The sequence below is a fragment of the Acanthochromis polyacanthus genome, chromosome 2, assembly GCF_021347895.1.
Source record: "Acanthochromis polyacanthus isolate Apoly-LR-REF ecotype Palm Island chromosome 2, KAUST_Apoly_ChrSc, whole genome shotgun sequence".
In the NCBI taxonomy this organism is placed as follows: Eukaryota; Metazoa; Chordata; class Actinopteri; family Pomacentridae; genus Acanthochromis; species Acanthochromis polyacanthus.
Window position 1 is genome coordinate 20,809,852 of NC_067114.1, and position 14,121 is coordinate 20,823,972.

At 41.1% G+C, this 14,121-nt stretch overlaps 1 protein-coding gene across 4 annotated transcripts; it reads left to right on the plus strand.

Annotated features, from left to right (window-relative positions):
* Positions 1–1,073: 1,073 nt before the first annotated feature.
* On the plus strand, positions 1,074–10,610 carry LOC110971684 (trans-1,2-dihydrobenzene-1,2-diol dehydrogenase-like). Of its 4 annotated transcripts, none has more exons than XM_051938733.1 (12): positions 1,074–1,187; positions 3,669–3,768; positions 3,898–6,248; positions 6,403–6,928; positions 7,093–7,264; positions 7,758–7,836; positions 8,222–8,333; positions 8,442–8,605; positions 8,795–9,047; positions 9,428–9,552; positions 9,909–10,059; positions 10,275–10,610. In XM_051938733.1, the coding sequence occupies exons 5-12, from the start codon at positions 7,239–7,241 to the stop codon at positions 10,382–10,384; spliced, it is 1,020 nt and encodes a 339-aa protein (XP_051794693.1). In that variant the 5' UTR covers positions 1,074–1,187; positions 3,669–3,768; positions 3,898–6,248; positions 6,403–6,928; positions 7,093–7,238; the 3' UTR covers positions 10,385–10,610. The 4 variants fall into 4 exon arrangements, with proteins under 4 accessions (XP_051794693.1, XP_051794695.1, XP_051794698.1 ...); XM_051938735.1 differs by having other exon boundaries at positions 7,135–7,264; XM_051938738.1 differs by having other exon boundaries at positions 1,075–1,187; positions 7,667–7,836.
* The last annotated feature ends 3,511 nt before the right edge of the window (positions 10,611–14,121 follow it).

The following is a 14,121-nucleotide window of genomic DNA, read 5'->3' on the forward strand; positions in this document are numbered from 1 at the left end:
GCTGTAAATTAAAGTGTCCAACAGTTTATGCAACTACAGCTGAAACAACCAGTTGAATAATCAATGTTGACAGAAAAACATTCAGCAAATTAATCTAAAATTACATTATTGTTAATCGCAGTTAACAGTTGACCCCGAGCTCCACCTGAACCAACTGCAACAGTAAAATCTTATATGTACAAAAATCATGAGCAATACTATTCTCATGACATAATATCCTCCCCCTTATTTACAAAGCCTTGGCCAATCCCTGCCTTCCCTTCCTAAAGCGTTGAATCGTTCAGCAGAACCTGCCCGAGGTCAGCTGAAAGTCCATCCCAACAGTCTTTCAGTAGTCCTGCCACAACAGCAGCCCTTGTGATCCTTGGTATAAATCTGATGTTTCAGGAGACCCTCTACGGTCTGTACTCTCTTTTTCCCGGCCTCTGTGAAGATCAGACGGCTGCTGCCCCAGACGGATTTGTGAAAAATGAAATTTATCATGGCTGAGTCTGGTCCACCATTAGTGCGTTTACTAAGGTGAAAGCAGAAGGAGCTGAAAGCAGGAACAATGCCATCTATTTTCTGCATTTCATTAGCATGATGTACAATGCAGAGAAGCCACTGGCACATGATAGGAGACAGGTATACAGTAAGTCTGATTATTAGCCAAGCTGCAGGTGCATGTTAGGAGACAGGTAATGAAAAATAGACCAGATGTACAGTTACCCTCATTGATATCATTTCTGATGCTTTGGCACTTAACATTTAAGAAAGTCTTTGCTTACACAACAATACTACATACAGAGCAGGTGATTTATTTAGTATTGCACTTCTGAAAATAGCTGACTCATTCTGGGGTTGTATAAGGCTGTTCAAATTCCTGAGTCATCCTTTTTCATCTTAGTCAGACTTCATGTCTTATCTCTGTCTTTTATGTGTTAACAGGGGCAATAAAGGTTAGGCTACAGGAGTGATTTATGTTGCACTGTTTTGCACTGTTTTCCACTAAATTCGCATATTGTTGTCTTAACATCTATTCATCAGCTGTGCATCATATACTTGTATGTTGTTGTAGGACTGGATGAGACTCTGACCATCACTGTGAAGTTCTCCGACAACAGATTGGCCATGTTTGCTGGCTCCGTGGAAGTGGAGCCTTGCCAACGATGCCTTCATTATTGGAAGAAAGGGCACAAGCCGGGTAGGTCATCCAAGGATTGCTGCATAACCAAATACAATTCAAAGAGCCTGGTATGCAATATCCATTTGTACTATGCACCTGTGTACCGTGTGCTGACGAGACCTTGGTTTTGGGGAACTCAGTTTCTGGTGGTCAGAAGAAGCATACAGAATTTACAAAACATTTGATTTAGCTTTTATTTATTATTATTTCTGTTAAGAATATGAATTAAAACAGTCAGGAAAATAAATCAGAAGTAGATGTTGCCATCTGCTTTCAGCACCACTGGAGGGTTCGAATTTTTTTTTCCTTCTGTTTTGTGCAGCAAGAATATGAAGTCTGTTATCATTATGCACATTTGTTGGACCCTGACCATATGTGAAGCCCCACATCCCTAGATATGAATGGGAAGGTCACTCAGTACCCACTGACAGAACCCTGTTTACCTCTCAGCTACATGAACGGTACAGGGATGCGTTATGAAGCAGGGGAGGTTTGACAGTGTTTGCTCAAAAGTACCACAAGGTCCAAAATAACTCAGTTTGTATTGATACTGGAGAAAATTTCAGACATGCAGTGTAACGATATGTCATACACATTGTGAACACAAGGTGGCATCAGAAACAGTGAAATGTTAGTTGCCCTTAAAGCTGCTGTCCGGAGTTTGAATCGCAGCGTCTCCCAAAACACTGTTGGTCCCACCCTCCCTCTGATTTCGCCCCTTTATTTATGCAGTACATGAGAGAAGTGCCCGGAGTGCTGCAGCATCTTGTCTGTTTTGCTGTTTTCCCCTCTTCTACGTTTAGTACATTTAGTAAATAATAAAGGAATTACGTTAGAATGCTGTATTGAGTCTAACTTGTCCTAATACCAAAATAACATGAATCTGCTAGGACAAACGAGTAAAGTTTCAATATGTGATTACACTCGTGTATCCCTCTCGATGCCGTTGTTTTATCAAACTTAGTGCATTTACGCGTGTATATGTGTTACATTGTTTATTTATTTCTATCTAGAGTTCAGAATTGCATGACTCCTCTGACGAAGAGTATGTCCCAGACGCCCCAACATCTTCCTCCAGAGGTCGGGCATCTAAACGAAGCCGTCAGGCGGGCTATGGAGGCCGTGGTCGGGGAGCGACGCGAGCACCCCGAGCCAAAAAACGTCCTGCAGTCTCTTGGCCTGACAAGCCGTGGGATTGGTAACTTTTCTGGAAGTTGCTGAGCCCTGATGCTCTCTCCTCCACAAGCAAAACAAATGTGCGCGCGGTTGCATAGTGCGTAGCTCGCCCACCTCTGCATGGGCTTGCTTGCTGTGCGCGTAACCGTTGATTGACAGCATGACAAAGCTGAAGCTCGAACTTGATTGGTCGGCAGCGACCGGCGCTTTTTGGAATAACATGGGGGTCTATGAGAGGAAGGCGGAGCTCAGGAATAAATTTTCATATCGCGTTATACTAACTTTATATTATAGTATTGAACTAGACTAACACATTTAAGCTTTGTTAAAAAATGATACATAAATTGAAAACAAACGGAAACTCTGGACAGCAGCTTTAACTGTGTTTGTACAACCAGACTTAAATAAATGTAAAACACAGCTGAAACTTCACAAATCTGCAACAATCTGCTCCATATCCCCTAACTTTCAGTGTAGATTGACCCATAACTTCCGAAATTTTCAATTCCTGATGATATTTTGCTCTTAGATGTGACAGTGAATAATGTGTCTTCTTATAGTGTTCTCTTATGTCTTTGTCTATATGCAGCAGTGGTGAAATAGCAAAGCCCATTTATTCAAACACCTCATTGGAGCACAAATGTGAAGCCCTTGTCCTGTATTTGATTATTTTCTTTTCAAATCACTTTCTGCTGCTCCTCTATTACATATCAAAGGAAAATAATACTTGTTTTATACACAAGCTATATAAACCACTTATAAAGCATGATGTTTTGTTGTAAATTAAACTGTCCAACAATTTAGGCAATTATTTTGATGATTGCTTGGAGCTTCTGTAATGACACTTCTCACCTTTTTCAGATTTTTTACAAAGGACACAAACAAATATTAGGGAAATTAATCAACAGTTTAATCCACAGTTAAAATAGTGTTTGTTTCAGTTAAAAGTTGAAACTGAGCTTTACTTTGAAGAACTACAACAGTAAAATCCTCTTCTTTTTTTTTAATAAATCACAAATAATACTACTCTCATGATATAATATATAGTAGTATAAAAGTCACAAGGGACATTTTTCTGCATTCAGTAACTTTAATTTCAATAGTTTAAGCACAATTTTATCCTAATGCTGTCATACTTTTGCTTAAGTGGCCTCTCCAATGCAGAGCTTTTACTTGTATCAGTGCACATTAACAGTGTGGTATCAGTTGTTCCACTAAAGCAAAAGATAGTAATATTTCTTCTACCAGTATGTGCAGATGTGGTGTACATTTAGTTATCCACCCCTAGCATCACAGCACTTGTCTGCTCTTTGCAAACACCAAGAAGAACATGCTGTGTGAGAAACTGCTGACCATGAACAGTAGGTTCAGGAGATTGTGACCTCTGCAAAGAAGAACAACATCTTCCTCATGGAGGAACAAATGGAGTAAGACCAGGGAGAAAAAAAATCCAAAGTTTAAGCTTATTTTGAGTTTACTCAACTTAAATCACTACATAGCACAAGACCATGCACCTAGAATCTAACTGTAAAATGCCTTCCGTTCTTTTGTTGCAGGCTGTTTAGATGCATTTTTTCCCTGCCTCAATGGAGATCAGATGCCGCTGGCCCAGAAGGAGTTGGAATGCAGTGAAGATGATCAGATTTGTTTGTCATTCCACTGACATACTTACTGTGATTAGCACAGAAAAGCTGGGTGCAAACACATATTAATCTTTGCATCTACTGCCTGCAGTTAATATTCGTTTTGTAAAACAGAGAAAAGCCAGAATTCAACCAAGCTGCTGGTGCACGCTTGGAGACATGTAAAGAACAACTGGCCAGATGTACAGTAAACCTCATTGATAACATTTCTAAATCTCTGGCACTTAATAAAAATTTTGGGAAGTCTTTGCTTATGCATACTGTGAACATTACAGGTGATGGTGTAAGTCAACTAGAAATGATGAAAATAGCTGACTCATTCTGGGTTTGTTTAAAGCTGCTGTAAGTCCTGAGTCAGCCTTTGTGCCACTGCTTATTTATTGAATTCATCACACACACAGGTTGGCATTGACAGATAAGGCTTTATCTCTTATCTCTCTGTCCTTCATGTGGGACAGTTAAGGTGAAAATATAACAGTCATTTAATAGAGTACTTTATTAGTCCTTACAGGAAACTGCTTGTAACAGCAGCATGTAAACACACAGACAACCCACAAACAGACTAAAAATGTTATCGGAACGTCAGTTCAGAGCTGATCCTGTTTGTGAATTTATACTGTTTAAAACACACCGTCAGATTTGTGTGATTGTGAGCTCAGCTGATCTGAAGTCAGGGTCTGTTAGCACACAAACAGCTGTCGTGATGAGCTGTGTAATGTTGCAGTCCAAGTCAAACAGAGCCGTTCTGCTGTTTTCCCGTTCGTAACCTGTAGAATAGAGACTGAAGACATCTGTCTGCTTATTTCGGAAAGGAGCTGTTGCCGGTTAAGCATAACCTGGTCCAAATACCCAAGGTTCAGCGTGCGTAATTACGCATGCGGTTTCGTGCGCTGCATCTGGTTAACTATCGATGTTTCATTGCAGTGAGTGCGAGAATCCATTATAAAGTTTGTGAAGAACTACTGTTATTTTGCTGATTTTTCCTCAATTGTTGCGATAAAACGTCTTCAGAAAACGGATAGACCTAAAAGTTGTATCGGATTATTCTAAAGTTTATGCGCAATTTGACAGACATTTCAGTAATGAGAAATGTATACAGAAAAACTACAAAATATTTTTTCCCCATAAATAAATATTAGTCCCAATGACAGACAGACATTGACCAAGGCTCTTTCAGGATGGAGGATGGAAAATGTAATATTTTTTATTTAACGCTGAGACTTTGAGAAGTCTGAGAATTTACTGATGCATTGATGTTACATCAAAGTTTGGGGTGTGTTCAGGTAACAGTAATGACTTCTATCACTATCAGCTGTAATATTAGTGTGAGGCAGATTTTGTATAGGAGACAATTCATGTGATTTGTCAGTGACTGATCCCTACAAAATCTTTCAAAACATACAAACACCACTCACATTGGTTATTTATTGCTTTCAAATCTGCCGAAAATGAATTGAATGAGATGAAAGTTTACATTTTTTGACTCTGTCATCTAACCTGAGAGCTCTGTCTCCATCTCTGTGATGATACAGATGTTGGCACTTCAGTCATGAATTTTATACAACCATATCTGTTAATTTATTAGAGCTGTCATTACAAATCAGCAGTTGAAATCTCAGTTGCTTTTGATCAGTTTTGCTTCAAATGACCCTATGGAACAAAAATGTGTAATGTTTGCTGCATTGTTTTCAGTCTATCTTTATCAGTGGTGGCTGTGCTCTTCGATTTGAGGTGTCTGAAGCTGACAGAAGCAGTGTCCCTGTCTCACATTACAACAGCAACACTCATCCATCCTCCTCGGCAATCTAGATGTGCAAGCTGCTGTCTGAAAGGGGCTGGTGACATAGCCTCTGACCAGATGGTAGCTTGCTCCCTCCAACCATTTGTCTTGCCTGGATGAGGATTATCTCAAAGGTTGATACGAATAGAATTGTAGAAACACCCCATAGCTGCTGGCATCTGGTGGTAAAATCCTGGAGGGCAATAAAGGCTGGAGGCATAAAGTTAATGATGTGATGACAGAAAATCTTCATGATCATTTGTGTGCATGAAGCAAAAGTTTAAATCTTCATTTGTTTCTGTTTTCAGACTTGTCAATGCCACCTGCCAGAGGGCCCCAGCTCTCAGGCCCCCAGCTCGGAGTCGAGCTGCCCACTGTCCTGAGTCACTGCTCCCCACGCATCCTCCACCTCAGTGCTTCTGCCTTCCAAGTGCCAGGGACTAGGGCAAGACTTCTGGGGGTTAAAAGTGGTGGCTGGGAAGAGGTAAATGTTAGTGGCATGGTCTCATCACTGCTCGGGGACTTTGATGCCTCATGGGCTCCCAGGTTGCTGGATTCTCACTGAACTTTCAGACTGACACACTCTCACCAACACCCTTCACTCTGCTGATGCTGACCTCCTATTACCCTCCATTTAGACCAAATACCAGACCTGGGGACATGACGCTGTCTTCATCACTGCCAACCTTCAGAGCATCAGAGAGTCCTCCTCACACTCCATATTCATGAAATTCATAAGGAGATATCCTTTCAAAACTGCCCACAACTCATAATCCATTTTTCCATATGCTCTTTACTCCATTCGGTTTTTCCTTTGGCATACTTGCCTACTTTGTAAAGTGTCTTGAAAAGCGCTATATAAGTATTATTTAGGGAAAAAGGTGAGTTTTATATATGCTGATTTCACACTCTTCATGTTGGCCTGCTGATTGATACTTTATGATATTGTCAGTTGCTAAACAAACTCCCTAGAAATGCTGTCCTTTTGAAAAACCTAGATCAGATTCTGCTGTGTTTTTGTTTTTTTCTTTTGTTTTCTTTCGGCACAGATGTTGAATGACTCCAGGAGTAGAAGTAAAGAGATGAGATGGCTCCAGAAGGTACATGATGATGAGGGGCCGAGCCCACCACAAGAGAACAATACCCAGAGACGTTTAGAAAAAGGTACGACTTACAGGGAGCATACAGGACATTCAAATATGCTTTAGTACAAATGAGATACTGTGTGCATACATAATTGCTTATTCTATAGTATATAGCTGTCTTTAAAATATGTGATTCATGAGGGAATCAATCAACAATGTTTCTGTGTGGTTTTTCCTTCACAGTTCTCCAAAAGTTTTTATTTTTAGATTTATTTTTTTTTAAAGAACAGAGACAAGGGACGCATCCTTAAAGATGAACTAGAAAATGAGCCACAGCACCAAGATATGGGGAAAAAATTATGTAAACTGATCCAGGACCAGCCCATGACATGTCTGGCTGTTCAACTAACACCAGGTAACTCCTTGAAGTAAACTGGTACCTGAGATCCGTCATGTTAACATGAGCACATGCAGCTGTTCAGCTCAAATGCCATTGTTTACCGATAAGCAGATGTTTGTTTTGTTTTTGTTTTTGTTTTTGTTTTTTGCCTGTGTCCAGTTTGACTGACATCACAAGAGGAAATTAATATATTTTCAGATAAAAACCTTTTACAAATATTAAGTCTTGTATCACTAATAGTCAGTGCAGCATGCATGGTGGATTAATAGCTGTGGCAATGCTGAAGTAAAATCAGGAGGTGGGGGTGGGTCGACCAAACAAGAAAGCTGGTAGCACCTGTGCTGCCAGTGGAGCCCTGTGGTGGAAAGGAGTTAATACGACTGTTACCTGATTCCTAAAATTCCACCACTCCTCCAGCTTGTGGTGGGAGGGACTACGACTCAAGGAGATAAGAGGGCAGAGTACAGTCTGTTCAACTCAGTCTGTCTCTGTCCAACATGGCAACCAGATGGGGAATCTGCGGCACTGGGTTCATCACCAATGACTTCACTGTGGCCCTGAGAACTCTTCCACCTGGAGAACATCAGGTATTTAAAGATCTTATAAAATCTGCTCACGACAATATTTACACACAGTGTTGTAGATCTGCAACCTTTTAGCTTGAGCTAAATGCAGCCGACTTGATTTATTTGGAGCACTTTTGAAAATCGCAGTCTATAGTGTGCAACATTTAGAAATCAGATTTTATACTTATACCTGAAATGACTCCTAGTGCATGTGACCTTTTGGTGTCACTGATAATACTATGCAACAAACAATCATTAACTGGGCTATGCAGAAACCTTCCATCTAGCTGGAGGGGGAGCCCTTCTTCAACTTTGCAATATGCAGTCGACCGCAACAATGATATGATTGTAATGAGCCTCTCAGTCAGGCAATAGAGGAGTAACTCATCTGTGTTTGTATTCACAGGTTGTGGCCGTGGCAGCTCGCAGTTTGAAGGATGCACAGGAGTTTGCCAAAAAGCACAGCATCTCCCGAGCATATGGCAGCTATGAAGAGCTGGCCAAAGACCCAGACGTAGGTCAGTAAATACAGGACTTTTACTTGTGTCAAGGCACTTTTACAGTGTGATATTAGTAGTTCCACTTAAATAAAAAAATGGTAATACCTTCTTTACTGCTACGTGCAGATGCAGTGTACATTGGAGTTATCCACCCCTACCATCACAGCGCTTGTCTGCTCTTTACAAATGCCAAGAAGAACGTGCTGTGTGAGAAACCACTGGCCATGAACAGTAGGGAGGTTCAGGAGATTCTGGCCTCTGCAAAGAAGAATAACGTCTTCCTCATGGAGGTACAGTTCAAAGTATTACCAGTTATCATGTATTCCATGTTTTTTTGGTTTTTTTTTAAATTTCAGTTGTCTTTAATCACATCTAAAACTCAATCTTACTTTGAGTTGACTCAGCTTAAATCACTGCAGAACACAAACACCAAGCACCTAGAAAGTAACCGTGAAACACCTTCTGTTGTTTTGCTGCAGGCTGTCTGGACTCGCTTCTTCCCAGCCTCTGCAGAGATCAGACGGCTGCTGGCCCAGAAGGAGTTGGGCGACTTGAAGTTGGTCGTCATTGAGTTTGGTGTGCCACTCATGCACCTTGTGAGATCACTGAAGAAGGAGCTGGGCGCAGGAACAATAATAGATATCGGCCTCTACTGCCTGCAGTTCATTAGCATGGTGTACAACGGAGAGAAGCCAGAGAGCATCAAAGCCACTGCTGTATGCCAAGCGGAAGGTAATAAATAATAGGCCAGTGAGTCTCATTGATATCATTTCTGAAGCTCTGGCACTTAAGTAACATTTAGGGAAGACTTTTCTGACGCAGTAGTACTGTGAAAAGTACGGTCACCTGCAATGATGAAAATAGCTGACTCATTCTGGGTTTGTTTAAAGCTGTCGTAATTCTGAGTCAACCTTCTTCTTTTTTAAATTCATCACACACACAGGCTGATATTGATAAGACTTCATCTGTTATCTCTGTGTCTTTTATGTTGGGCAATTAGGGTTAACAGTGATTTATGTTGCACTGTTTTAAACCCTATCACTAAATTCACAGATTTTTTTGTTGTTGTAACAACTAACAGCTGTGCATCATACATTTGTATGTTGTTGTAGGAATTGATGAGACTGTGGGTGTTGTTCTGAAGTACTCCAACAACAGACTGGCAGTGTTTACTTGTTCCTCGGTTATGGAGCTGCGAAATAATGCCATCATCGTGGGGTCAAAGGGCACAATCCAGGTGGGCTATTAAGAGGGCTGATTAATGAAATACAATTCAAAGAGCCTGACCATATGAGTCTGACATGCAATATAAATTTATACTACACACCTGTAGACAGTGTAAGGAGTAAACTGTGGTTTTGGGGAGTTCACTTTTTGTGCTTTTGTAGCTTTTCTTGATTATTATTTCTATTAATAAAATTATTAGTTAAAAAAAATTATATCATAGATCACAGATGCATGTTGCTGCCGTTTTTGTAGAGATAGATTTGATCTTTTGTGCAGCAGGAAGATGATGTCTAGTTCTTTATATATATATATATATATATATATATATATATATATATCTGCTGTTATCGTTGTGCACATTTTTAGGTCCCTGAAACTGTGTGGAGCCCCACATCACTAGATGTGAATGGAAAGGTGACTCAGTACCCACTGCCAGAACCCGGTTTACCTCTCAGCTACATGAACGGTACAGGGATGCGTTATGAAGCAGAGGAGGTTCGGCAGTGTTTGCTCAAAGGTACTTTGACATTCAGCATTATTCTGTATCCATATTACTTTAACCATTAGTTAATATTTTAACAATCATTGGTGCTTTTAGAATAATCAGACTTGCAGTGTTATGATGTGTTATACACACACTGAAGACAATGTTGCATCAGAAACACTAAAATGTTCGTGGCCCTTAATTGTGTTTGTACCACCAGACTGATCAGTATGTGTTTTTCCATGTAGGTCTGAAGGAGAGTTCTATTATGTCCCATTCTGACTCTATGCTGATGGCTGAGTTGGAAGATGAGATCCGCAGGCAGGTGGGGGTGGTGTACAGCCAGGACTCCAAGTAAATGTTCAACATGTACCCAGACTGTAATAAAGGAGAACCATTTTATAATGGAGAATAATTTGCACTTGCTGTTCCACAGGCATCTTTTTCTTGTCTGATCTAAATGCCGCAGACATTTAATATGCCAAAGCACTATGATTTTGTAATTTGTATACTAAAGCAATGCACTGAAAGACTGAAACCTTTGATTCAGCATGAAATAAATTTTAAAGAAATTTGCAAAAGTGCTAAGTGTCTCCAGAATTTCTTCAATTGAATCTCTGACTCCTTGTAAAGTTACTGTAGTGCCACATGCACTTAAACTTCAGATAATTCATCAAAAAAAAAATTTGCAAAGCAGAATTTGAATAGGTGCTCATTTCTTTTATTGATGGAACTCCAGTTTTGTCAGACAGCTCAGTACACCAGCTAGATTGATTTAAATTTAAAATGTCTTGATTTAATTAAAGGCATTATGGAGGATGTTTTTGTTGTTTAATTTGTCTGATTCACATAAAATGAATATACTGACCTTTAGTGGACTTGTATGTATGGTTTCTAAAAAATAAATAAATAAATAACTGTGGACATGGCAGGACCTGAAAAACATCAGCCAATCAATGCGCTCGGAACGAGGCGTTTGCTTTGCTCCCTTTCCTGTCAATCAAAAATCTTCCGGCTCAGGCCTAGTTACGTACGCCTTGGACTTACGTGTTTTGTGTATGTGTTGCTTTGGTATAACTTCGTAGTTAGCTGGCGACTTGTTTTGCTCATCTTTTTTTACATAATGGCAGATAAAGATCCAGGGGGACCCAGCCGTAAAAGAAAGTCATTTTTTTTTGAGGTCAGAGAAAACAAAAGACAACTGGATCGCGAGAATGCAAAAACAAAAGTGATTATTGAAGAGTCATTTGGGCGATGGCGTCAGCTCAAGCAACAAATGGACCTAAAGACAGATGCCTTGGTTGCTAAATTCCTTCTGGTCAGGTAAAATGTATTATTGTATTATACTGCGGCTGTAGGCAACTTCATGAATCCTAAGCAAGTTTCTGGAGGGGGGCGTTTCTTCGTAAATGTTAAGAGGGGGGAGGTTAGAGGGGGGTGAGGGAGAGGTTGTATGTGCGCATGCGCATGCTATGTTCAAAGTCGTAGGAAATTAAATCTCCTCTAATGCCTTTAACCCTTATGTACCCTAGGGGGTTGATCTGGACCCCCAACCTCACTTGGTACACAGGAAGAGGAGGAGGAGGAGGAGGAAAGGGAGGCTCTGCCAGGGGTCTTTGTTTCTTACAGGGTGGTGGTTGTTCGGGACCCCTCCAGGCCCTTCCTGTCAGACAGCGTTTTATTTCTAAATGTCCTGCACTTCTTTAAAGGGTGTGGTTTGTTGTGGATTGGACATGTTTTGAGTATGTCATTGTCACTCTTTACTGGATCTGCATCTGAATTCTCCAAAGAGATGCTGGTCTTGTGCACTGAGATTGGGTTTCTGGAGCTGTGACTTTTAAAATTAAGTTTATCTTGTTTTGCAGATACAGTGCTACTGATGGGAAGAACAAAGCTTGGGTCATTGCATTTTCTTGCTTCATAACAGACAAACCTGGTAAAGTATGCGAATGGTGGAAAACAACCGCCATTTTCTTCCTTCCACTTGGAGCCAGCTGACACCCACTTTTCTTGGGGGTTTATGCCTCGTGCAGTGTCTAAATATGACAATCCCAGGAAATCGCCATCCTCCTTTGCACACTGTAGCTCCATGAGCAGGTCACCAAGTTCCTGTAGCTTTTTGTTGTCTTTTGCCAACACTTTTGGAAATTCATCCAGCCTCTTGAATAAGGATCTCTCTATTATTTCAAGAGCCGCATAGCATTCATGGAGTCTCCCCCATGCCTTTGTAAGAGCTGCTGCTGGGTTATTTACATACACAGAGTGCATCCGTCTGACATGTTCACCAGATTCTTTACCAAGCCATTTTGTCAGTAAATCCAATTCCTCTGTTGGTGTGAGGCCTAGCCCTCTGGTGGCATTGGTGTAGGATGAGTGCCAAGCACGGTAGTTTTCAGGTCTGTCATCAAACTGATACAGGCTCGAGCTCACCAAGTCTCGTCGTGCTTGGAGGTGTATGAGAGGTTCGGTTGTGGTTGAATTAGCGTTAGCTATTGGGGTGCTTTGGGGACTGTAAGGCTGGGCTGAAGCATTTGATTTGAGATAAGGCTTGCTTGAATGTCTTTGGTGACCATATTCTGTTGGAGAGCTGACATTCATCTTTAATAGGATATGGTGTGCTCTCCACTTGATTATTAAATGATCTTGGTCTGCTAATGGGGTCTGCATATAATGGTTGTTTACTGTCTGTTATCTGGGCTTGCTGTGTTGGATAGCTAGCATTCTCACAGATTTGAGGAGGAGAAATGACAGATGTAGCTGGCTGACTTTTGTCCGAGTAAAACCCTGTTTGTGATTTCACAAACTCACTTGTGCGTTCCATTTTCTCCTCTTCTGTGACGGCATCCAGCATAGGGTGACCATATTCTGTTTCTCTGAAAAGAGGACACACTTATAGCTTGCCTGCGAAAAATTTTCAGGTGTGTCATTTAATTGACATCACAGGTGTTTCCAAACTCATAATCAGTCAGTCTGCCTATTTAAAGGGAGACAAGTAGTCACCCTGCTGTTTGGTGAAAAGGTGTGTACCACACTGAACATGGACAACAGAAAGCGAAGGAGAGAATTGTCCCAGGACATCCGAAAAAAAATGATAGACAAACATCTTAAAGGTAAAGGCTATAAGACCATCTCTAAACAGCTTGAAGTTCCTGTGACAACAGTGGCTCATATTATTCAGAAGTTCAAGACCCACGGGACAGTAGCCAACCTCCCTGGACGTGGCCGCAAGAGGAAAATTGATGACAAATTGAAGAGACGGATCGTTGGAATTGTATCCAAAGAGCCCAGAGCAACCTCCAAAGAAATTAAAGGTGAACTCCAAGGCCAAGGTACATCAGTGTCAGATCGCACCATTCGTCGTTGTTTGAGCCAAAGTGGACTTCATGGGAGACGACCAAGGAGGACACCACTGCTGAAAAAAACTCATAAAAAAGCCAGACTGGAATTTGCAAAAATGCATGTTGACAAGCCACAAAGCTTCTGGGAGAATGTCCTTTGGACAGATGAGACCAAACTGGAGCTTTTTGGTAAGGCACATCAACTCTATGTTCATAGACTCAAAAACCAAGCATACGAAGAAAAGAACACTGTCCCTACGGTGAAACATGGAGGAGGCTCAGTAATGTTTTGGGGCTGCTTTGCTGCATCTGGCACAGGGTGTCTTGAAAGTGTGCAAGGTACGATGAAATCTGAAGATTATCAAGGCATTCTGGAGAGAAATGTGCTGCCTAGTGTCAGAAAGCTTGGTCTCAGTCGCAGGTCATGGGTCTTCCAACAGGACACCGATCCAAAACACACAGCCAAAAACACCCAAGAATGGCTGAGAGAAAAGCGTTGGACTATTCTAAAGTGGCCTTCTATGAGCCCAGATCTGAATCCCATTGAACATATGTGGAAGGAGCTGAAACATGCCATTTGGAGAAGACACCCATCAAACCTGAGACAACTGGAGCTGTTTGCTCATGAGGAGTGGGCCAAAATACCTGTTGACAGCTGCAGAACGCTCATTGACAAATACAGAAATCGTTTAATTGCAGTGATTGCCTCAAAAGGTTGTGCAACAAAATATTAAGTTATGGGTACCATCATTTTTGT